General features: G+C 36.4%; 1 protein-coding gene across 1 annotated transcript; it reads right to left on the reverse strand.

Annotated features, from left to right (window-relative positions):
• Nucleotides 1-304: 304 nt before the first annotated feature.
• On the reverse strand, nucleotides 305-25733 carry LOC115221521 (cytoplasmic tRNA 2-thiolation protein 2-A). The gene is made up of 15 exons (XM_029791725.2): nucleotides 25610-25733; nucleotides 22848-22922; nucleotides 22550-22688; nucleotides 21902-21962; nucleotides 20862-20971; nucleotides 19641-19798; nucleotides 17147-17282; nucleotides 14932-14981; nucleotides 11933-12014; nucleotides 10664-10755; nucleotides 8851-8914; nucleotides 7608-7723; nucleotides 3249-3309; nucleotides 878-924; nucleotides 305-521 (listed from the first exon to the last, which is right to left on the reverse strand). Exons 1-15 carry the CDS (start codon nucleotides 25678-25680, stop codon nucleotides 443-445), a joined length of 1341 nt encoding a protein of 446 aa, XP_029647585.1. The 5' UTR covers nucleotides 25681-25733; the 3' UTR covers nucleotides 305-442.
• Nucleotides 25734-26647: the final 914 nt, after the last annotated feature.

A 26647-nucleotide genomic window follows, 5' to 3' on the forward strand; every position in this document is an offset into this window, starting at 1 on the left:
TAGAATCCTTTACTATCACCAGTCACTTTACAGAGTGAATTGGATGCATTTTATTGTGACATTGGTACAAGAGAGATTGATGTGTTCCAGCAAGACTACCTTGCAATTCTGCTCTGCCATTCACCAGCAGATTTTCTCGTGCCAGGCAGATGAAAAGAGTGAGTATTGAAAGACAACCAGAGCAAGTTGATTATAGTAGAAGACTAATTGAATACAACCAAAGAGGAAGTAAAGGTGGGAGAGTGACAGACAGATGAATGGTGATTGCTGATAGGGAGATTTAATAGGAAAGACTCTGACAGCATGATAGAATATTTATTTTAATTGTAAAATAGAAGAACCACTTCTTTGGGCCCATTGCTTGAAGTAGTGTTTCTTAGTCTCCACATTTAGTTCACTCTGCTAATCAAGATTTTTAAATATCATAAAAGTTTAATTTTCATCAACTGTCACCAGTGTTAAGTATATTTTCATTTGAAGGCTCAAGAAGAAAGTCTTTGATATAATCTTTCTGTAGTAAACTGTAAAAAACAAGAACATTATATATTGAACAATACTTTTTTTTCCCTTAAATTTAAATATAAATTAAATAAAAAAGTAGTTTTAATTTTTTTGTAATTAAATAAAAAACAAAAAAAAATTATCTAAATCAAATATAGGGAGGAGTATTGAATAATTAAACTAATATTGAAACTCAATTGAATGTTCTTTTTCATTAGTTTGAATTATATTTCAGTTTACAACAGCGTTTTAATTTTATTGAAATTACAAATCAAAAGTAATAAAAAAAATATTGACATTCAGATTCAAACTAATCTTGTGGTACGATAATTAAAAACTGCTGGTCAAACATTATTTAAAAAAATTCTACACAAACCTTATATTTGGTTGAGTCATTTGAATTGGTAAAAGATCTGGTTCATTCTTAGTGTAGAAAGAAAGAGAGGAAATAATTGTCAGACATGAATTGCTTATTTTCGTAGCTTTGGTTAATGCAACATTTTGGATGTTAAAACCAATACTTATGAGGCAAAAAAGAAAAAAAAATACATTTCAAATTATTCCTCTCAAAGTACACTGCTATTTAGAGAAGTTATAAGGAACTTCATATTGATTAATCTGCTAGAAACGGCAATGAAATTTCCTTCAATCACACAGCCATCTTAAAGGAAGGACATATAGAGGCTACATTATAGTATCAGGGGTGGGGGGAGAATGGTCATTTGTCTGTTCAATGTGCGCTATGTGGGGGTCTACACAACAGCTGCATTTACCTGGAAAATTGCAGGAAGAGGTTTCAAACTTTATCAATAACTTACATTATAGAAATAGGTCAAACTAGTAGAACTTAATTTGAAGGTAGAATTGGTTCAGCATCAGACATAACGCCTTTTTCTTATTTATCACATTTCTGTTAAGGTGGTGAGTTGACAATGCATTTACAAAGAGCCATTTGCACCTCATTAAATAAAATTAACACTCATGACTCTCAGTGGCCTACTGTAAGATGCATGAACAACAAGCTGTTATTTCACTGTTGTTCCAAGTTAGTCATTACAGAACAACTAAGGTAGTATAAAAATACCTTAATAAGAATTATCAAACTTGAACATAGTTCAGGCTTTAAAATATACCTTTGACTTGTTTTAGTCATTAGATTGTGGTGATACTGGGGCACCACCTTGGTACTTTTTTTCTTTTCAAGTACTAGTACTTATTCTATTGGTTTCTTTTATTGAACCACTAAATTATAGGATGTAAACACACCACCATTGGTTGCCAAGCGATAGTGGAAGACACACACATGTACATACAACAGGTTTCTTTCAGTTTTCGTCTACCAAATCCACTTACAAGGCTTTGGTTGACCTGAGGTTATAGTAGAAGACACCTGCCCAAAGTGCCACACAATGGGACTGAACCTGGAATCATGTGGTTGGAAAGTAAGATGTATCTGATGATCTTAATTTATCAAAAAGACCACTATCTAATGAAGTACTCAATACATTTTAAAATGCAGTTTATTTTATTTTGATATTGACTCAAACTACTTGACCTCTGAAGATGTATTACAGAACAAGAAACACCAAATATTTATACATATATACACTAAATTTAGTGTTTCTTGGCCCCTGATACATCTTCAGAGGTCATATAGTTAGATCTTTGAAGATTTAGAAAATATGAAACAGTAAATTTTGTATAAAGTCAAAATAAAATAAATACAAACCTAGCATTTTAAATTGTATTGAGTACTTTATTGGATAGTTGTTTTCTTGATAAATTAAAGATCATCAGATACATATGTGTGCATATATATATATATATGCCGGTGGCACATAAAAAGCACCATCCGACCGTGGCCGTTTGCCAGACTTGTCTGGCACCTGTGCAGGTGGCACGTAAAAAGCACCCACTACACTCATGGAGTGGTTGGCGTTAGGAAGGGCATCCAGCCGTAGAAACATTGCCAGATCAGACTGGGCCTGGTGCAGCCTTCTGGCTTCCCAGACCCCAGTTGCACCGTCCAACCCATGCCAGCATGGAAAGTGGACGCTAAACGATGATGATGTGTGTGTGTGTGATCCAGTCCATGTTAATAGATTGATGAAATTTAACAGAGAAGCAGTGGCAGGGTAATTTCATTATTAAGATGTAAAGAAAGACCTTCAACTCAGGATTGCAAAGTAATGGAACAATAGTTAATTTATACAGGTACGTATTGGTAAGTTGTACTCATTGGTAAACATCATCTGTAAGTTGTACTCATTGTGTTTTTCAAAAAACTTGATGGGATAAGTGACAGTTATGTGAAATGTTGACATAATATCCTTACTTGTAACATGTTACGAAGATCAACTGTAACTCTAAAGTCATAAATTCTCCGATTTGGGACGTATTTAAAATAGCAAAGCAAAAAATTTAAAATTTTTAAATCCCGCTAAATTTTACTTCAGGAGCCTTTACCTTTTTGATACCAACCTGCCTGAGACTGCCTTCAAATCTATGATATAAACATCCTGTTATCTAAATTAAAACTATCCACCAAAATTCTATGTTAAATTATGTTCCAAACACCAGCTTAATAGTGACAGCTATTTTACTAAATTCTACATTATTTTCAAAATCAATTGAGACAAAGGTAATGTGTTTTAACAGAAATATAGTGAAGATCAACTGATTTCATATGTTGAAATTAAATATGTTGTTGGTGTTGTAATTCCATTATGATAAAAGTATTTACTCACCATTTCTCGTGCCATGGCTCGACAACCAAAACATAGGTGATCAGAGATATCAACATCATTGCTAAAACAAAGATAACAGATTTTCTTAATAGTATGCATGGTCAAGATGGAAAGGATAAATCTCATTGAAATATTTTTTAAAAATTGTAATTTAGAAGGGATCTTCTCCAGAAATAATGATTAAAAGAATATGATGGGATTTAACAAATGCTTTTTGCTTTGATAATTTCTTTCAAAATAAAGTACAGGATATCACCATCATTTAACATCCATGTTCCATGTTGACATGAGTTAGATGGTTTGAACATTCGAGCGAGGTCGTTGCCAGTGCCGCTGGACTGGCTCCTGTGCAGGTGGCACATACAAAACACCATTTGAGTGTGGCCGTTACTAATACTGCCTGACTGGCCCTCATGCCGGTAGCACCCACTACACTCTCAGAGTGGTTGACATTACGAAGGGCATCCAGCTGTAGAAACTCTGCCAGATTAGATTGGAGCCTGGTGCAGCCATCTGGTTCACCAGTCCTCAATCAAATCGTCCAACCCATGGTAGCATGGAAAGTGGACGTTAAACGATGATGATGGGTCCAAGGACTGCATTGTGTTTCAGTGTTTCCTTCAGCATGGCTTCTGTGGTTGGATGCCCTTCCTAATGTCAACCACTTGTGTGCTTTCTTCGTGCCACTGGCACTAAGGAGGTCACCATGCAGCTCAAGATTACAAAACAAAGGGAGATGAAGGGCTAAAGTGTGAGAGAAGGTGGGAGCTTGAGTGTAGGTTACACAACCAAGTGGTTCTAGGTTTGATCTCAGTGTGAATCAAACGAAACTGAGTGAAGTTTGGCAGACAGAAACTACACAGAGAAGCCAGCCAAATTCATATGTTTATATCATCATCATCATATATATTATAATCACACACGTATGTAGATTGTATTTAATTCTGTCCCTTGATATTAAGATGTACTTTGCCCTTTTGCTTTTTAGTAACAGAGTATTGAGAGTGGTATAATGAACTAAAACATTCAAATGGTGATGCCCCAGCATGACCATAGTCCAAAAATTGAAACCAATCAAAGAACACACAATTCACCTGACACAGATAGAAGGCCCTGCTCGATCTGTAGAAAAGGCATAGGCAGAAACTCCATAAGATATACCCAGTGTAAGCTATGGACACATAGGAGGTAGAGCAACATCAGAGGAAGATTAACAGGAAAAATAGTTATTGTGTGTGAAATTGCACAGGTACAATTAACACTAAAAATGTACAGGAAACAGACTCCATCAAATGCCATGGGGAAAACTAGAAATAGTCGATAGCTTCTGTTACCTTGGTGACCAAGTCAGTAGTGGAGGTGGATGCTCCAAGAGCATAGCTGCCAGAATAAGAGTAGGCTGGGCAAAGTTCAGAGAGCTACCTCTGCTGATAACAAAGGGCCTCTCTCTCAGAGTGAAAGCAGACTGTATGATGCCTGTGTACAAACAGCCATGCTACACGGCAGTGAAACATGGGTTGTAACTGCTGAAGACATGTGTAGGCTTGTAAGATATGAAGCTAACATGCTTCGCTGGATGTGTAATGTCAGTGTGCATTCACAACAAAGTAAGCATCTTGAGAGAAAAGTTGGGCATGAGGTATCAGTTGTGGTGTGCAAGAGAGATGACTGCGCTGGTATGGTCGTGTGATGCATGTAGATGAGGACAGCTGTGTGAAGATGTGCCACACTCTAAAGATGGAAGAGGTAGACCCAAGAAGATATGGGATGAGGTGTTGAAGCATGATCTTCGAATGTTGGACCTCATGGAGGCAATGACAAGTGACTGAGACCGTTGGTGATATGCTGTGCTTGAGGAGACCCGTCAAGCCAAGTGAGATTGTAGTTGTGGCTGATGCCAGTGACACATAACTGGCATGTAAAAAGCACCCTTCAAACGTTGGGTGATGTGCTGTGCTGAGAAGAATTGTCAAGCTAAGTGAAATCATAGTCATGGCTGATACCAGTGCCGTTTGACTGGCACCCGTGCTGGTAGCATGTAAAAGGCACCATTCAAGCATTGAACCTCACAGTGGCAGTGACAAGTGACTGAGACCTTTGGCGATATACCATGCTTGTGTAAACCTGTCAAGTTAAGTGAGACCATAGTTATGGCCGATGCTGGTGTCACATCAATGGCACCCATTCCAGTGACATGTAAAAAGAACCCACTACACTTTTGAAGTGGTTGGAATTAGGAAAGGCATCCAGCTGTAGAAACCTTGCCAAATCAGATTGGAACCTGGTGCAGCTTACCAATTTTTCAGTCAAACCATTCAACCCATGCTAGCATGGAAAGCAAATGTTAAATGATGATGATGACAAACACAACAGAACTTACAACCCCAGATACTGTGGAAACTAACTAAAACAAAACAATGTAAAGCATCCATCATAATTCATAACCTAATTACTCATTAATGCAGAAATTGCAAGTACTATTCAGATATCTTTTACTTTTTTCCAGTCACTAGACTAAACTGCAGCCATGCTGGAGCACCACCTTGAAAAATTTTAGTCAAACAAATCGACCCCTGTACTTTTTTTTGCTTGTTTATTAAACCTTGTTCTTATTCTATCAGTCTCTCTTGCCAAGCTGTTAAGTTATGGGAATGTAAACACACTAACACTGGTCATCAAGCAGTGGAGGACAAACATAGATACACACACACACTACAGACTTTCAGTTTCCATCTACCAAATCCACTCATAAGGATTTGGTTGGACCAATACAAAAGTAGAAGACACTTGGCCAAAGTTCCATGCAGTGGAACTGAACCTGGAACCATGTGCTTTGGAAGCAAACTTCTTACAACAGAGCCAAAACCTAATTACCATACTGTTAAAAATGTAATTGCTATCATTACCAATTAAACAATTTTGTAAATGTAACTGAATATATATATATATATATATATATATATATATATATACATATCGAAGCAGATGTGTGGCTGTATGGATACATAGTTTGCTAGTAACCATTTGATTTCACATTGTATCCCACTGCCTGGCACTTTGAGTCTTCTATAATCTCAAACTGATGAATGCTTTATAAGTGAAATTGGTAAATGAGATGGAAACTAGTTGTTTGTTTGTGAGTGTGTAGATAGATAAATATGTGAAAGTACATGGCCTAGCAGTTAAGCAATTGCACTTACAATTGAGACTGTAAGTTCAATTCCAAGACTGGCTGCATGTTGTGACTTTGTGCAAAACACTTCACTTTACATTGCTCCAGTCCACTTAACTGTAAATGAATGACCCTGCAATGAACCAGAGGGAATGCTGGCCTGCTCGCCTGGCCAGCAGGGTGGTATCATTCAAAAGTTAAAATGATGCAAAGCGCATTGAGACCAATGATATATAACAACATCCGATAGTCTGATCAATCATGCGATATATAAATATATACATATGTAAGTGATGGTTGTAAATGAACATCAGCATCATATAAGCGAGCAGTTCATCATCATCATCCTCATCATCGTTTAGCGTCCGCTTTCCATGCTGGCATGGCTTGGACGGTTCTACTGGGGTCTGTGAAGCCAGAAGGCTTCATCAGGCCCAGTCAAATCTGGCAGTGTTTCTACGGCTGGATGCCCTTCCTAATGCCAACCACTCCGTGAGTGTAGTGGGTGCTTTTTACGTGCCACCTGCACAGGTGCCAGACAGAGCTGGCAAACGGCCACGAACGGATGGTGCTTTTTATGTGCCACCGGCACGGGGGACAGGCGAGGCTGGCAACAGACACGAACGGATGATGCTTTTTACGTGCCACCGGCACGAGGCCAGTCGGGGCGGCGCTGGTAACGGTCGCGAAACGGAAGGTTCTCTTACATGCCACCGGCACTGGTAACACATCTGCAATTTCCATTGATCGATTTCGATCTTCAGTGAAAAACATGTCTGGCACACAGGAAAATATCACTTTACTCAGAAACAGTGGGGGTTGGTAACAAGAAGGGCACCGACTGTAAAAAATCTGCCTCTTCTTAACCCATGCAATCATGGAAAAATGGACTTTAAAACAATGATTATGATGAAATCATGGTCTGATGGAATGGTAACTTCTCACAGATTGCAACATGCCCACAAAATTTGAGAATATTTAATTTCCTTACAATTAAATACCCTGTGGCATACTGAACTGAATATTCTAACAAGAGACACATCAAACTACAGTAGATATAAACTCACAAACCTCACCATAAACCTTTGTCAGTCAAGAGGTCAAAAAAGTTAAGAACCTCCTTGTTAATATTCTGTAAAGGGAAAATGTCTAAATAAATGTAAACCAAGTTGGGGTTTTAAATTTACCTGTTGCAGTTACCTTCACCATTTACTTGCTGTTCTTGAATGCCATTGGAAAGATTATATGATAAATGGAGGGCGTTGAGAGCAGATGCTTCAAGGACAGCAGTATCTAACCAACCCTGTAACACAAAGCAGAGAAATAATCAAGTAAAACAATTAAGTACAAGATTGTTAAGAGAAGGAAAAATAATTATTATAGAATATCAATATATTTCATCAATTATCAGACTATCTGTAACATTTTTATCCAGCAGTATACATATTTACAATATTTATCTTTTACTTTTTTACTTGTTTCAGTCATTAGACTGTGGCTATGCTGGGGCACTGCTTTGAAGAATTATTTTTAGTCAAATGAATCAACTCCAATTCGTTTTTGTAAAGCCTGGTATTTATTTTATCAATCCTTTTTGCTGAACTGCTAAATTACAGGGACATAAACACACATTGTTTGTTTTTTGCTTTTTTTGCTGAACAGCTGTTATGAGCTGAAACACACACACAGATAGTGGGCTTCTGCACAGTTTCCTCCATCAAATTCATTCCCAAGGCATTGGTTGGCATGGAGTTATAGTAGGAAACACTAATCTAAGGTACTGTGTATTGGGACTGAACCCACTGAACCCCATGGCCGTGCAGTAAACTTCTTGACCTCAAAGTTTTACAATTTATTAAGACCTTTTTTTTTTCAGACACAGATATCTAAAAATAATCCAAGGATAAATTTAGCTTCAACTTTCTATTTACTTTATATCTTTAGAATTTTCTTTGATCCACAGAAGCAATGAAAGACACTTGCAGCATTACTGCAAGTGACCAAGAGAACAAGATACAGCGATGTGCCCTCGTGAGCCTCACCTTAGGCTTTTGTCAGTCTAGAGGTCAAAGACGTTAAGAACTTCATTGTTAGCAAACCAGCTTTTTCAAAAGTCTTGTATGCTATGGGCTGGAATTGTGAAATTCCTTCAATTGGCAATATTTCCATGACTTATTCCATTCAAACACAAATGTAATAGCATTTATTAAATAATTATTGAGATGGACTTGTTTAGTAAGTGAATTCACCTGAGTTGATGAATGTCAACTAAAATAACTGCACTGTGATGTCATGATACATGGATGGATATAGGATTTAGAAGTTTAACAGATAATCAAGAAGATATCTAAAGGATTTTCAATTTTCAGAATTAAAATATACAAATTCAGTCCAGAATGAAATCTAAAAAAAAACATAAATTGTACTCACCTTACAAAGAGTACACTTGGACCGTACTTCATTATTTCGTTGTACATCTAATTTTTCACTTGTCCTGAAGAGTAATAGAATGTAAAACAATTTTTACACAGGAAAAATACAACAGATTTATACATAAGAGTATTAATTTTCTGTTTTATTTTATTTTAAAATGGTACAACACCTGAGATCTTTGAAGAAGCAAGAAATGAGAGCTTGGATATAAAATATAGATATGATATTATTTCTTTTTACTGATATGTTGAAAAAATGACTGTGTGATATTTATGCTTATCTAAAATACATAAACAGTTCAATTGAAGTTAAATTGTTTGAAGTAGGATTCAAAACTGGGTTCACCATTTTTATAAAATGAAAATATTAACCCTTTTGTTACCATATTTCTGTTGAGATGCTCTGTGATTCTTTCAATTAATTTTAAATATAACAAAGAATTTAGTAAAATAACTTAGTTATCATTAAACTAGTGTTAGGAACATAAATTGTGACTAAGGTTTGGTGGAAGATTTTGATTCAGAACTTTTGAAAACAAGACATTTGTACTACAGAGCCAGAGGCGGTTTCATGCGGGTTGGTATCAAAAGGGTTAAAATCTATTTTTGTGATAACATTTCAGATGTTACAACCTCTATCATAAAAGTTGAATAAACTGGACTTCAGTCAAACTTTCCATGTCAAGTTAAATCATCTGATCTAAGCCAGGTAGAAATCATTGATTTAGACCTCAGTCTTTCATAAGCCCTAGGACTCAACAAGCCAGAGTCTAATCCAGTTTTCATAGTGACTGAGATTACAACATTAGGCTGCCAGTCTGTTGCAGGTTTAACTTCCCACCTAATGCTGGAAATCATTCACAACAGAGATGACTGGAGCAACATGAAATGAAGTGCTTTTCTCAAGAATACAATGCACTGCTCAGGCCCAGAACTGAAACCACAATTTTATGATTGTGAGTGCAATACACCTAACCATTAAGGTCATGTATCTTCACAGAAATCATTGAGTGCTGGACTAAATCCTTTAGTGTATTTAATTATTGCTGCCCCTCTCCTGGATTAAAATCCATTCAGATCAATTTTGCCTTTCATCTCTCTAGGGTCAATGACTACCATAACCAGTAATAGACTAAGTAATAGTCAAGTAGACAACCCTTTAGCATTCAGATTTCTCAGTCAAATGCAATGCTTATTTATTCACATTATTTTGAATTAATCATGCACTATTTCATAGCTTTGAGATTTCCATGATGTGATTATTTTTAGAAGGACATTGTAGAGTAGGTGTGAGAGGTTGGATCTGGCTGTTTAAACATAAAACAGGTAGACTATTTGGGTCTGATACGGCTGGTTTGAATGCCCTAGGGTTAATGATGCTTTCTAACATGAACTTAATGACTTAAATACTTTTATGACTTTTTATAGTCTACCTGTATTATTATGTTCAAAGTAACTGGATCAGTCTTCTCACACCTACCCTACAATGTCCTTCTAAAAATTAAACAACCACATCATTGGAATCCCAAAGCTACAATGATTAATTCAAAATAATACATTTGACAGAGAAATTTGGATGCTTAAAAGGTTAATCTTATGAGTAGTATGATAGTAATATTCTCATAAGTTTAAAGACGACTTTTCCATGCTGATATTAATAAAACAGGTCTACAAGACATTTTTATGCAGCACCAACACTTCAAGATAGTGGAAATTGTTAATTTAATCTCCAAATATCATTTTAGTGCCAAGTCTAATAATACAGTACTTGACTGAAACATTAGTGTCTTTAGTTTTAAAGCTGAACTTACCGAGTAATGTTGCAGACTGTTGATGGATATTCAACATGGAGTTCGGTGACAAACTTTTCTGTCAGCCGTTCAATACTTGCATTACAAGAACCCTAAGTTGCAAAATTAAAAAGAGAGTTTGAGCCTAGTATCAGTACTGATGGAAATAAAACTAATTTTTTGGAAAGAAAAAACAAAACAAAGCATTTCAGTAAATTAATAATTAATGGCCATATATATGTCTAAGTTTTAATTTACTTAATATGAATTGTCCTAGATTCATTAGAAGCTATAAATAATAAGATTTTATCTTTTCAAAAATATAATCATAAATATAATAGGCACAGGCATGGCTGTGTGATTCTTGGGCAAGTGTTTTCTACTATAGCTCTGGGCCAACCGAAGCCTTGTGAGAGGATTTGTTACACAGAAACTGAAAGAGTCCTGAGTGTGTGTGTGTGTTACTGTCTCCTTGCCTTGACATCATGTGATAGTTGTAGATTAGTGTCATCATCACAAGCAGTGTTCTTCATTTCTAATCTTCCATGAAAAACATGTCTGGTCATGGGGAAATATTATGATCTCTCTTGGTAATTCAGCACCTATCAATAAGTATGGTTATCTTCCTCATCTTAGGCATGTCCTGTCATGAATGCAAGAACACAAATGTTACTCTATCTATCAGCATACATTCCTTTTATTCTATCTCCCTGGCAGTCACAAACATGAAACTACTATCATACAGAATGGACTGAAGATTTAAAAACAAGCTATGTACACACAAACAACTTGACAGCAGTATATATCTTATTCACTGTAAAACTTGCATTATAATTAAAATATCATCTTCAACATTGTAACAACATAATAATTGATATATAATAAATGGCCATTTTGATAATCAATTAATGCTTATCTTTAACCATTTCTCTAATGCTTCTTCACATTAAATTCTATCATTGCAGATTATTGGATAGATATGTAACAGGCTTCCTTTAGTTTCCGTCTAGCAAATCCACTCACAAAGCTTTGATTGGCCTAGGGTTATAGTAGAAGACATTTGCTTAAGGTTCCATACAGTGGGACTGAACGTGGAACTATATCTTGTTGTTGTTGTAGTTGTTGTTGTTCATATCAAGTTTGACCATGCTTCTGTTGGTGACAGTGACAAAACTAAGATGTATTTTAATCTTGGGGCATTGCTATAGTCAAAACAAAACTTTACATGGTTAATCTACTCAGAACAAATATGAAAGGTTAAAAAAAAATTTTTTTAAGTGTCAAACCTACCATAGTGGTCAAGGAATAGCATACAACAGGTGTAATGTTATTGGTGTTGTTATACATGGCCACCTCTTTACTGGTCAAGTTTCTATACGAAAAGAAAGAATATATATATATATATATACATATGTGTGTGTGTATATTCCCGGTTCTATGTAAAAAGCACCAGTGACGGTGTCACATAAAAAGAACCAGTGATGGTGCCACGCAAAAAACACTCTGTACACTCTGTAAAGCGGTTGGTGTTAGGAAAGGCATCCAGTGATAGAACCAAGCCAAAACAGACTAGTGAATCTGGTGCAGCCCCTCGCCTTGCTAGCTCATGTCAAATCATTCAATCTATGGCAGCATGGAAAACAGACATTAAATGATGATGATGATATATATAGGGAAAGAATTCACAAAAATTAAAAGACGAAGACAGATGGTGTAGACAACAACCAGATGTATTAGTTTAACACCCAGGAAGTGAAAAAGTCTTTAATATTTTGAGCCTACGCTCTTCCACAGAAAGGAACACAGAAAGAAACAAGGAGAGAAAATAAAGAATGTGTAGTGGCTAGCAATCTATCATGGTGAATGCCAGACAGAGGGGTCACACAAGAGAGCTAGGAAGAAGGGGAGATATTAATAGTTTCATACTGTAGAGATATAATAGTTTGGCAGATTTATATAACATGTCATGTATCTTCAAGCAATCTTTCAGGCTCAGTTCATACCGTTAGGCACATGACATATTATATAAATCTGCCAAATTATTGTATCTCTAAATCATGAAACTATTAATAGCACTTTTTTAAAATTCTTTGAATATCAAATGATATTTCTCTCTCACTGGATGGATTACTTTTTGGTTGATCCTACCTATAACAGAATAATAGTAAGATATACATAAATATTTATGAGCAGAATTTAGGCTAGCTGAAATATGTTTGTCCCATATCTCAGCTACTAAAGGCAAATGCACTGCAGTTACCATGGAGAAAAAAATCTCTCTTATGGTAAAAAGGTATGAAAACACCCAGTTTGTTCAGTGTTGCCAGTGGGGTACGAGGTAATCTGGCCATGTGGAAACAGGTGAGGGTTAGCAATAAGTAGGGCATCCAGTTATAGAAAATCTGCCAATAGTTGTTGTAGACAAACAACGGCAGTAATTTTATTCAGCTGAATACACCTCATTGATTGGTTGAAATTACCAAAATACTACAACTTTAATGTGAAATAACTTCCTAAATATAAGCTTTTCTCAAAAACGCTAAGAGTAAAAGATGTTCTGTATGACACATTCTACCAGTGTCCGAAGTTTCAAAGTGTTTAGTTACAAAAAATTATTTTCTAAATCTGCCGGTCAAAAAAGGTAAAGATCCAAACAATCAATACAAATTAAGATTCCACCTCTTTAGAACCAGTAAATATTTCAGCACTAATCAATTGCGGGCTCTCTACAAAGCTCATATATGACCCATGTTAGAGTACGGCTTACATCTATGGGGCAGTACTGCTGCTACACACACACAGCTGCTTGACAATGATTTACTCACCAACAAACAGCTACCATGATTTCTAAAGTTACTTGAGTATTTTTTAGTCTGCCTGCTTCTATCTCTATTACAACAGCTTTAGTTATTCTGGACCTATGATCTACACTAGTGGTTCTCAACTAGGGTCCATATGATCCCTGGAGATCCATATAAGATTTTTGTGGGGTTCACATAAGCAAAATAGTAAAATGGGTCCACAGTATTATTTTAAGGGTCAATGAAAAAATGATGCATTTATTGCAAGAAACAACTAAGTTTCTTTCTTTAATGTTTTACATAGTTCAAACTACAGAAGTAAATTGAGATGAACAAAATAGTAATTTTGAAAGAAGTGCCTCTAAAATTAATTTTTAAACATCAAATGCCTATGCGAGTCCACCAGAATAAAACAGCAAGCAAAGGAGCCCATAGATGAAAAATGGTTGAGAAACACTGATCTACACTGACCAGCTGGACCCTCAGTGTAAAGAACATGGTAAGCAGGGTCTAACTCAGAAATTGAGCAAATTGTCCAAACATGGTTTTAAATGTGCATCATCATCATCATACATTTCCAGTCTTCTGTGAAAAACATTTTCTGGTCATGTGGAAACAGAGGAGGGTTAGCAACAAGTAGGGCATCCAGCTATAGAGAATTTGCCTTAACAAATTCTGTCTGACCCATGCAAGCATAGAAAAGTGGATTTTAAATGATGATGATTTTTTTTGGTTTTTTCAAAACATTATTTGAAAGTTGTGTTCAAGTACTGGGCCACTAGCAATGTGGGCACAAATTCAAATTTCCCTTGAGACACTGTGTTGTGGTCTTCAGCATGACACATAATTATGTCTTGTAAGTGGAAAATAGGCAGAGTTGTCAGAGCATCAGGTGATATACTTTGTGGCATTAATTCTAACCTTTTGTAAATGATCTACTTGAGTAACATCCCTTTAGCATTTCAGCCAGCCATGTCTAACCCAAATACTCCACCTGTTTTTCAATCAAACTGGCCAGATTCAGTCTCTCACACTTACCCTACATTGTCATCCTAAAAATATACAACCACATCTTCAAAATCTCAAAGCTATGAGATAATGCATGATTAATTCAAAATAACGTGAATAAATAAGCATTACATTTGACAGAGTAATCTGAATGTTAAAGGGTTAATTTGTGGCCCAGTTTAACACACACCTAGTCCTTGGGTGATTTTAGCCTGTTCACACTGTGGTGTGCACCCGGGTACCTCTTCAGTTTAAGGACACTGCTTCCCAGATGCCTCAGGGTATATCACTCTTTGCTACCGACTAAAGGATAAGAGGAAAAACCTCTTCTGATTGAAAAGAAAAAAAGTGGGGGTTCATTGCTACTTTATAGTTGAATGGTTAGTAGAAGGAAGGGCATTCAAGCCACCAGCTGTGAAATACAGAACTGAAATTTAATCCACACAAGCATGGAAAACTGGAACATAAAAACCAACTTACTTCAATGGCCGGACTGTCAGAATGTCATCATTTCTGTCATCAGAAAACCCCTGGAAAAAGAAAGAGGGAGCAACATTTACAATATTTTCTTTTTTTAATTCAATACTTATGAAAAAAATTAAAAAGCACTAACAGATTCACAGAGGAATGGGAAACAAGGCCTGTGATATTCATATCTTTGTTTTTGAATGGGATTAGCAGTGAAGTGCATGGCAACGGGAATTGAAGTTAAGTGTACACTTGATTAACTGAAAGCTAGATACGATTACTACCACCACCATCGCCATCACTAAAAACAACAACAACAATAATAATAATGGTTTCAAATTTCAGCACAAGGCCAGAAGGTTTGGGGGAGAAGCTAAGTCAATTAAATCAACTCCAGTGTTCAACTGGTACTTATTTTATCAACCCCAAAAGGATGAAAGGCAAAGTCGACCCTGGTGGAATGATAATAATACCAACACCCATTGTCTATGCTGGCATGGGTTGGATGGTATAACCAGAGCTGGCAAGCCAGGGAGCTGCACCAGACCCCAGTTCAATTTGGCATGGTTTCTACAGCTGGATGCTTTTCCTAATGCCAACCACTTTACAAAATGTGTCAGGTGCTTTTATGTTGCACTGCATAGGCGCTTTTACATGATGCTGCAAGGGTTGCTTTTTATGTGGTGCCACATGAGCACTTTTATGTGGAAACACACGGGTGTTTTTACGTGGAACTGCCATAAGTGCTTTTTACGTGGCACCAGTCCAGGATTCGTGCAGGTCAGTCCTCACCACCAGGGGTACTGGTCTTAACACTTTTGCTGCAGAGTACGGGTCTTCTTGAGTACAGCAAGGTGCCAGGCATCTTGGTTTTCTTTGTCATCCTGCCTGAAAGGTTCAGTATTCTGAGGTGAACATTCAGCATCTTGAGTGAAGAATGACCTCACTTTTAATACTATTAAAAGATATCCTTCATGTATTGAGATATGAGAGAAGTTAGAAAAATACATCAAATATTGTTGCATATATATATATAGCTTTATGTTAATCCTGTCTCTGTGGAAACAAGGATCTGACATAAACAAGTACATTCAGTTTTACAAAAAAAAAAAGAAAAACATGGCTATTGTTAATTTGTAAGATCAAACAATATAAATTAGGGTTATTATATTTCTGTCTCAAGAGACAACATTGTTTTGTGCGATTGTTCAGTGAGAATTTGAGCTGTAGCCCAACATGGGACAACCACCTCACAGGATGCTGACCCCCACTTTTCACAGTGGCACTGAAGTAACTTCTACATGATGTATGGAGATCCTGAGTTTACCCAGGTGCTAGAACCCATCTCCTCTTGGCCTCATTGATGTGGTTCAATGGAGACAGAACTCTGGTTTGGCTGCAGAAGTTGTAGAGAAATTGCTGAGCCATTCTAGAAGTTTCACTTCAGATTTATTGTAAGATATACTTCCTAGCCTTTATCTCACAAAACAGTGAGACTATTTACCAATATCTAGAGATCTCTAACTTAGGACAAAGGCCCATACTAGCTACAGTCAGCTGAAGTCAGTTGAACTTGCGATGTGGCTCGTTGTTAGTCACTCTGAAGTTATGATTAAGGTCGCTATCCAATCCTTAAATGGATTAAACATATTTAATGTTTAGTATTGACTACACAGAAGTGCTGATCACTTAAAGTGGATGGAATTTGTGGAAGTAGGAGACCCAGGAATACATGGGACAAAATATTGAAGGCTGATCTCAAGACACTGAGCCCTACAAAGGAGATGACTAAGGACTGAGATATCTGGCACCTTGCTGTACTCAAGAAGACCCATCCACTGCAGCAAAATTAATACCAGTGCTGGTGCCACATAAAAAGCACTGGTGTTGGTGTCACATAAAAAGCACCCAGTATATTTTGTATAGTGGTTGGTGTTAGGGAAAGCATCCAGCCATGGAAACCATGCCAGAATAGACAATGAAGCCTGGTGTGGCCCCCGTGCCTTACCAGCTCCTGTCAAACCATCCAGCCTATGGCAGTACAGAAAACAGACATTAAATGATGATGATGATGATATTGTCACAGTTTACTAATTTGAAATTATTATGTTAGCAGAGGACTGCAGAATACAGATCACCAGGATTTCTTCTCAATATAATATTGCATCTCCTGCTTCTAAGTACATATCTGAGTAAGATTCCATAGAGATAAAGTAAGAAAACTCACCACATTGAGGGAAATATGAGCACCTCTTCCTTGAGCTATGTCAGCTAACATCAGAATAGCAAGACGGTTTTCACCAGTTCCTACCATTATCATTTTGTTTCCAGTCAGCCTAGCAATTCTGTCTAACAAATCATTACTGGAGAGAAAAATAATAATAATAATAATGAACATTCATGAAGTAAAATATAGGAAATAAATTTTATATCATTATTTCCTCCATAAGAAATATAGCCAAGTAATTCATGTACATGAATTCACAGAAAAGAAAAGTGTTAACTAACCAATCAATGATAAAATGATTTTACAGTTAAATTAAGGTAAATTTCAGTGACTAAATACCCCTAAACAACGTACAATGTTGTATCATTTAAGACATTTTAATCCAGTGATTACTACCTTCAGAGGTTATTAAATTACTATTCAACTAATAAAATTCTAATTTTATTCATTTCTTTTAGCAATTCTCTGAGGACAAATTATAGAAAGAGGTCATCTAAACTCTCAGTCATTTTCTAAAACACTGCTCCACCATCAAGCCATATTGTTCTCTCTATCTCTTTTACTACTGATTATAAATGACACTCCATTGATTACAACAAGAGTTCCAGTTGGTCCACTCAATGGAACAGCCTGCTCATGAAATTAACATGCAAGTGGCTGAGCACTCAACAGATACATATAAACTTGGTGTAGTTCTCAGGGAGATTCTGTGAGATACGGAATGTGACAAGGCTGGCCCTTTGAAATAAATGTACAACTCATTTCTGTCAGCTGAGTGGACAAGACTGGAGCAACATGAAATAAAGTGTCTTGCTTGAGGACACAACATACCGCGGGATATCGAACCCACTGTCATGAGCCAAATGCCCTAACCACTAAAGCTACACACTGCTGACTATACACCACCACCAATACTAGCACCGAAATATACTGGATACACCCACCTCTGCTTTAATCTATCCTGCTGCATCCACAACTAAACACTTTTCACAAATTTAGCTCCTGAACTACAATCCTCTGCAATTCACTTTCTACTTCTTCCGTTCTCTTCCAGCCTTAAATTATTGAAACTCAATCTGAACCATAATGAATTTACCCATTTTTATCTGTCTTCCAGTCAAAAAACACCTTTGAAATAGCTGTGTCTGATGATCCTAATTCTCTTCTTCAGATTAAAATATAAAAGGGAAACAAAAAACAGAAAGATGCATTTTATTATCTCAATCAGATAACCTAATCTCATCTAAAACAAGTATTTACACAACTTAATAGGCACAGGTGTGGCTGTATGGGAAGAAGCATGTTATCTAACGATGTGGTCTTGGGTTCAGTCCCACTGCATGGCACTTTGGGCAAATGTCTTCTACTACAGCCCCAGATTGACTAATGCCTTGTGAATGAATTTTGTAGAAGTAAATTGTGTGGAAGCCTTTCACATGTATACATGTGTGTATGTATCTATCTTTCTTTCTCTCTCTCTCACTGTTTGTCCCTTCCCAACTGCTTAACAGCTGGTGTTGCTTCAGTTACATTACTTCAGGTTTGACAAAAGAGATTAACAGAATAAATACCAAACCTAAAAAAAGTACTGGTGTTAATTTGGTCGACTAAGACCGTTCAAGGAAGTGCCCCAGCATGGCTGCAATCCAATGATTGAAACCAGTAAAAGAAAGCAAAAGAATTCAAATTCAAAAGAAAAGTATGCAACACCAGCTAATTTGGTAAACAGATGTAAGAACAGTCATCATCATTATCACTGCCATCACCTTCGTTATCATCATCATTATTATTTCAATGTAAACATTGCATCTTCTTAATAGGTTCAATTTCAACCCTATCTTCTTTTACCTCAAGTCCAACATTCTTAGATTTTACCCAACCACTTCCTCTACTTCAGGTAACTTCTAACTACCAAACTATAATACTTTTTCACCCAGTTTACATGATCCAATTATGGTACATCACTATACCAGTGTAGATGTTTCTTCTGCAGAAATTGTCTTCTACTTTTGATACCAACCTAATTTCTCAACTCTGCTTAACACACACAAAAGCCAATCAAGCCCTCTTTACATGTGATGGGTCGATCTCAAGACACTGAGCCTTGTGAAGGAGATGACTAAGGACCAAGATATCTGATGCACCGCTGTAGTCAAGAAGACCCATCCACCACAGCAGAACTGATACCGGTGTTGGTGCCACATTAACAGTATTGGTGCTGGAGCCACATAAAATGCACCCAGTACACTCTGTGGAGTGGTTGGTGTTAAGAAGAGCATCAAACCATTAAAAAAAAACCATGTCAGAACAGACAATGGACCCTGGTGTGGCCCCTAATGATACAAGGTCTGGTCAAACCGTCCTACTCATGCCAACATGGAAAATGAATGTTAAATGATAATGATGAATAATATGTAATGTGCATTTTCTTTACAAAAGCAGAAAGTTAATAGTTAGCAATTACGAACTTGACATGAAGAATAAGGTGACTTACCGTAAATGTCTAATAAGTTGTTCCTTAAAAGTAGAACTTTTAGTGTTCCTTATAAGATTTACTAATTTCTCTTCTAATTCAGTGTCTTGTAAGAGTTCTCCCTGACCATTTTTATAAAGCTTCAGCTTAATCTTAGAATTTTCTGGTGGACAGAAAACCTGAAGAAAAAATAGAATAATTTAGCTTGAAATAAAAATTAAATGTGTGTGTGTGTGTATGTGTGCATATACACACATATATAAATGTGTGTATATATATATATATATGATGGGAAGGTTTACGAAAATAAACAAAAGACGAAGGCAGGTGGAGTACAAACAAACAATGTATTAGTATGGCGCTCAGGAATAGAAAAAGTCTTTTACGTTTCGAGCCTACGCTCTTCAGCAGAAAGATACACAGAAAAGAAACAAGGAGAGAAAAAAATTGCGTGTAGGGGCTAACGATCCACACACAAATATATAACTTACATCACACAATAAAGTTTGATCACTCCAAGCTGTGAGTGTACTTATACAACCTGTTCAAAATAACATCAAAGTTTCCCATCCTTAAAACATAGAGACCTTGCACTACAACTCGAAACTCAAAGACAAAATATCACCCAGTAAGGCTGCAATGTTGGAGATTGGAAATGTTAATCATTAGATTTCTTCAGTAAATAACCTTCAATGTCATGGTTTTGTTTAAGGCAAACAAGATGAAAGAACAATAATTTGAATCAACAACTGAAACCAAGGACTTGCTGTTGTTGTTCTTGTTGTTACTAGCACTAAATGTGATTTAAAAAGTATTCTAAATTGTCATTTTTCAATCCTGATCAGTGAGATATATGATCAAAGGTGTTCCAGCAATGACCATCCCATTTTTATATTGTGTCATTTAATTGAGTAATTTATGTTGCCAGTTGGTTTAGTGATTGTTTGATCTGCAAGAAATAGCAGTTGAGTTTCCTTAAATAAGTACAGACATACTAACAATTGTAAACCTACGTAACCCTAAAAAAGAAGGGATGTTATGGCTAGGATATCTTTGATCAGAGATCTGCTAAACAATAATAGTATACTGACTGAAAGCAAGAACTGAACTCATGATCTTGTGGCCAGCAGTCCACTATCTCAATGTCACAGTCACTTTAGCCACTACATCAAACCCACATTTTCATTAACTAAACCATGTAGTCAGAATATGTTGAAATAAGAAGTAAATATTGGGAAATACCTGTTCTAAAGATGTTATGTAATATGGCATTCCCATCCGTTCGCAGAATTCTTTAATTTGAATCAGAATCTCTTGTCGTTGTGCCCAGCTCTGACCAAGAGCTGCTCCCTCTGTAAACAAATAACATCATTTTTCAATATCAAAAAATAACTATATCATTTCAAAGAAAACAATACTTCAGTTAGTTGTTGCTATTTTCCTCATGCTCATCAAAAATTTCTAAGTCAGAAAAGAAAGGTTCTTTTGTCTTTTTTGCAGTTAACATGTCAATGGACATTCTTTCAGCTGTGGTATTCTTTTAATTGGAATAGTTTGACAACAGTCCATCAATGAAGAGTCAACCAAGTCACCATGTTTAGCTTACTTCAGCCTTCACTCAATTATATCAAAACCTTGAACTCCAATGCTTCTATTTCATTGACTCTAGAAGGATGATAGAACATACATATTTGACAGTAACCAGTAGCCTAAATATATCATACAGTGGGTGAGGCATTTTAACACAGCCATTTTGGTGTCACAGAGTCAATGTTGACTTATTTGACATCAAATATTTTAAAGCTTCTCTCTCTCTCTTTCTGACTCCTTCTTTGTTTATGTGTCTGAAGAGAGGGAACATGTGTATGTCAATCATGTTCAATTAGCAAATTGTAATGTTTCTCTCCTATCTATTTGTCTATATTCCAGCACGTGTGTGCAAGTTTGCCTCCAGAACCAACAAGTACTGTCACCAAAACAGGCTGAATGTCCAGTCAGCCATGCCAAATTATCAGTGCACCCAATCATCTCATTCTGTCATAGGATAGGCTAGCATTTTTGTATAAAAACTCATCGCTAAGTTATGCTAACAGAGAAAAGAGATACCAATAGCTAACTAATCTTATCACTTATAGAGGCAAGGTATCTATGATAAACTGATCTTTATACAGCTCTGTCAAATATAGAGACAAGATGACTATGATAAACTTATCTCGTCACATCAATGTTGTACACAGAGACAAAATATACATGATGGGCACAAGGTTAGACTTCTAACTTACCATCAATATAAACGATTTCTGGAATAAATCGAAGTTTCTTGAATTTGCTCAATTCCAATCCCTTAAAAAAAATATGAAAAATGGTTAAATGTCAGAGATTAATGTAAGGAACTAATCTTGTAATACGAAGTAGAAAGGAGAGAAAAAGAAACAAATTTTACTAGGAAGATACTTTTATATTTAAAGAAAATTATTCTCAATAGCTAAGGGAGAAAAATATGTTATTTCTGTAACATTAGCGGAATATTGCTGCATGGGTGAAATCATTAGATGTACAAGCAGAAGGTTAGCAGGTAATAGTGAATTGTTTGATGACAATAGTATTACCTACAACATGCTAGACTATAGAAAATCAGCATTAGCTAACTAGATGGATTATTAAATGATAAACCAGTTAATGAAAATAACATTATCTAATTTACACCAAGAATAACATTTAGACACATAATATCAAACTACTGAATAACTTAAGTCAATCTTTAACAAGGCTGATGTTCTGAGGCAAGTTTTAGATCCAGACTATCAGAGTAAAAAAAATTTTTTTGTTTTTAAATTAATTGTAAGGTAGCAGAAAAATTAAAGTTTATAAGTAAATGTCTGTAGAAACAGTGTTGTTTATAATGAGTTGTAAGACAGAAACAACCTTACATCTTTTACAAGGTGGAGCAACGCTGATGATGAAGGTCCACCAGAATATGCAAGGAGGATACAATCTCTGTCTCTGATGAGTTTAGATTTACCAATGTTTGACCGGAACTTGTGTGTCACATGGGTAAGGAAACAATCTCTGAAAGGAGATAATAAATAGACAGACAGTGTTGGGATACTATAGAATTAGAGATGACAGCAAAAATTGTTTCATCATTAAATTAGATGTCAGTAATAAGAGAATGAGATGAGCAAGTATACGAAAGAGATAGGTAGATAAATATGAACAGTTGTTTACCTGCAAAATGGGTCATTTTGGCGAATAACAAATTTAGCTTCATTTTCTTGACATTTTACACAAAGTCTGACAGAACTGTAAGACAGGAAAGAGAAGATGATTTAGTAAATAATGGAGACTACATTATTTCTACAAATAGCAATATTACATGTTGCAAAGATGGTGAGCTGGTAGAATCATTAGCACATGGGGCAAAATACTTAGCAGCGTTTTGTGTGTCTTTATGTTCTAAATCCAAATCCTGCCAAGGCTGATTTTGCTATTCATCCTGTCAAGGTCAATAAAATAAGAACCAGCTGAGTACTGGGGCCCATGTAATTAACTTACCCTATCTCCTAAAATTTACTGGGCTGATGCCAAAATTTGAAACCAGTATTACATGTTGTATTTGAAAAAGAAAAACATGTTGAAAAACAAGAGTTAAAACTCCATACATGTTATAAGGTTATTATAGCGATAGTAAGCACTATCTCAAGTCCTAGAACTCATAGGGCCAGTTACATGGTTTCTAAGGCATTTATGTGTCTGAGATCACAATATCTCCCCTGAATGGAACACCAGTCCGTTGCAGGGTTACTCATTTACAGGTGAGTGGACTGGAGCAATGTGAAGTGAAGGGTTTTGTTCCAGAACACAATGTACCACACAGTCTGGAAATTGAAATCAGGATCTTTTTTGTTGTGAGTATAACTCCCTAATCACTCAGCCACATGCCTTCACTCTAAGGTCATTAACAAGGTCTAAATAGTATGCCTGATGACTGGAAGAGAAAATTAAGAGTAAATCAGGTGCAGTTAAGAAACCTAATTTGCAATTACATAGTTTCAAGTTGATCTTACTACACAATACCTTCTACTATAGCACTGGGTTGATCAATACTTACCTTGTGAATGGAATTTGTGTGTGTGTGTGTGTGCATATTTTTTGCAGTGAAGAATATATATATATATATATCAGTGAGAAAACTGGAAATCAATGCTTTACAAAACCATCATCTCCAGCATCCATATTCCATGATGTCATGGAATATGGATATTTGTTCTCCATCAAGTTAGATATTATCAACATCAGAAATGTAGTTAGGTGGCAAGCTGGCAGAATCATTAGCATGCCAGGCAAAATGCTTAGCAACATTTTGTCTATCTTTATGTTCTGAGTTCAAATTCTGCCAAGGTCAACTTAGCCTTTCATCTTTCTGGGGTTGATAAAATAAGTTCTAGTTGTGTATTGGGGTCAATATAATCGACTTGGCTTCTCCCCCTTGTGCAGGCCTTGTGTTTCTTTATATATGTATATTCAATATATACCTAGTCTAACTTTGAATTGGTACCTTATCTATTTGTGAATAATCCAGGAAAATTAGCTGAAATTGTTTGGTAATTAACTAAATATGAACTTAATTTAAAATATCAGCCATAATCTCCTTTAAACCATAGCCTATTGCCTTAAAAGAAAAAAACAATAAAATGCATAATACGGTTCTGGATTCCTAACATATAGGAAAAAGACAGGATGGTCATGGCTGAAATGTTCTTGCATCTATTGATTAGTGTTCACTTGGAATTAAAAGAACAATTTAATAAATACAAGTGAGAACTTCAAGTATTACTGAATTCGGTCTATGAATTGAGATCCAGTTACCTCTTTCGCTACTATTTCCATTGAAATCTGCACAAGTAATCAGCTTCACCCAGGCTCTATATTCCCCAATGAGGAAGTGAAAATTTCACTCATTCATTCGACAAAATTTCCGTTAAAGTTGTGATAGGGTAAAATAAAAATCTGTTGGAGGAACAGTGACAGAAAACCTCGATTTTTCCACATATGAAGCAAACTTGTTAGAACTACTTTCAACTTCCCTTAAGGGAGTAAACAGCGATTAGTCTTGAATAAAAGGTAAGCACAGGTGCAGGCATGGGTGTGTGGTAAGAAGCTTGCTTCCCAACCACATGGTTCCGGGTTCAGTCCCACTGCATGGTACCTTGGATGTTTTCTACTAAAGCCTCGTGCTGACCAAAGCCCAATGAGGGGTTTGGAGGCGGAAACCAAAAGAAGCCCATCGTGTATGTATGTACGTGTGTATGTATACGTATGCGCGTGTTTGTCCCCTCCTCCTATACCAATTGACAATTGGTGTTGATGTGTTTATCTCCCTGTAACTTAGCGGTTCGACAAAAGAACCGATACAATAAGTACCAGGCTTTTAAAATGTAAACATTGGGGTCGATTCATTCGGCTAAAAGATTTCTTCGGGGCAGTGCCCCAGTATAGCCGCAGTCCAATGACTGAAACAAGTAAACAAGAGAGAAGATACCGGAGAAGTCAGTTCATGCCACACACCGAACATAACAATTCCCATTTCTGCAAACCAAAGTGAGAATATCGGTTAATATCTAGTTTGACACCTGGCCACCAACACAAAAAAAAAAGTGTAACAGGTGTAAACGAATCTGAAAACCAAAATATGTGCAAACGAACCAGGGGGGTGGGGATAGGACTTTCGGAAAATTTATACGATCCAATTTTTTCCCTCATAACTTTCAGGAAAATGGATATCTTTTAAAGAAATTTTATGTAAATACCTTTCAAACGGCATAGATTACTATTATAAAGAAATTTATGGGGGAAATTTCTTTCCGAAACGGTGGAGAGAGGATACGTTGGACAATCGGAGCACATGGTGCGTTACAGAACATATATTCAGTTAAGATAGCCACATTAATAAATGTCTCAAGATATGGTTAAGATGGAGCAAACCTTACCCATCGTTTTGTAGTTTCAGTTTTCGAATTGGTTCGTCTAAATTCTCATCCTCTCCTTGACGACTGCACATTTTAACACAATTAAAACTCCTGTTGACAACTTCAGCTGATGCAATACTTACTACCTCCCTTTAAGAAGAACGATAAAACGGAAGTTACCTCCCTTAAAGAAGCTATGCAGACGATGGCAGTTCTTCGTGACCGAAGATCATTATGAAAAACGGCAAGTCCTTAAGTGGCTATGTAAGCTGATCCTTAAATCTCAGGTTTTGGCGCACTTGGGGCAAATTTGTCGGCTTTGATCAAATGGAGGTCAAGACGATGACAATTTATCATCCGCCGCAGATGCTCTAGCCTTCTCAAAATTGTAACAGTTTGGATACTTTATCACCACACTTCCCTCTGTGCTGCCACTCCTCTCACTTTGTGGGGTCAATCCCTACCTGAGGGAGCTGATGTTTCAGCTCCGGGCTTTTCTGTCTCTTTTGCTTGCTACAGAGTACGGCCTTCGGCATTCTGGATTAAGCCATGTGTGAGATGTGACCTGCAGATAGTCAGTTAAAAAGCCCTCAAATTATTCCAACTGTCTTTTTAAAAAATGGAATAACGCATTAGATGATGCAATATTGAAATACATTACATTGTCTGAAAGAGATGGAATGTTTTTGCTATTATTATCAAAGACATTAGTACGTTATTTTGGTGGAAATTGCGAAGCATTTGACACTTCTAAAATTTGTCAGTGAGTTTTTCACTGAAATGGCGTGCCCAATTTTTAAAAGAGAGCGGCGAACTGGTAGAGTCGTTAGCACGCCGGGAAAAATGCTTAGCGGCATTTCGTCTATCTTTACGCTCTGAGTTTAAATTCCACCGAGGCATACTTTGCTTTTCATCCTTCCGGGGACGATAAAATAAGTACCAGTTAAGCACTGGAGTCGTTGTAATCGACTTACCCCTTACCAAAATTTGAAATCGTTATTACCAAGGATATTTGATTTAAACTGGGCTATTAACAAGAACTCTACATCATCAACCCCA

Source organism: Octopus sinensis, linkage group LG18 (genome assembly GCF_006345805.1).
Source record: "Octopus sinensis linkage group LG18, ASM634580v1, whole genome shotgun sequence".
NCBI lineage: Eukaryota > Metazoa > Mollusca > Cephalopoda > Octopoda > Octopodidae > Octopus > Octopus sinensis.

Excerpts from the sequence above, each read along its gene's own strand:
- LOC115221521 (XM_029791725.2), bottom strand. The coding sequence starts at position 25,680 with ATGTGCAGTCGTCAAGGAGAGGATGAGAATTTAGACGAACCAATTCGA. Across the intron at positions 22,923-25,609 it reads CTGAAACTACAAAACGATGG|TTCTGTCAGACTTTGTGTAA; the intron begins GTAAGGTTTGCT and ends CCTGTCTTACAG. Across the intron at positions 14,982-17,146 it reads CTCATATTTCCCTCAATGTG|GGGTTTTCTGATGACAGAAA; the intron begins GTGAGTTTTCTT and ends TTCTTTTTCCAG.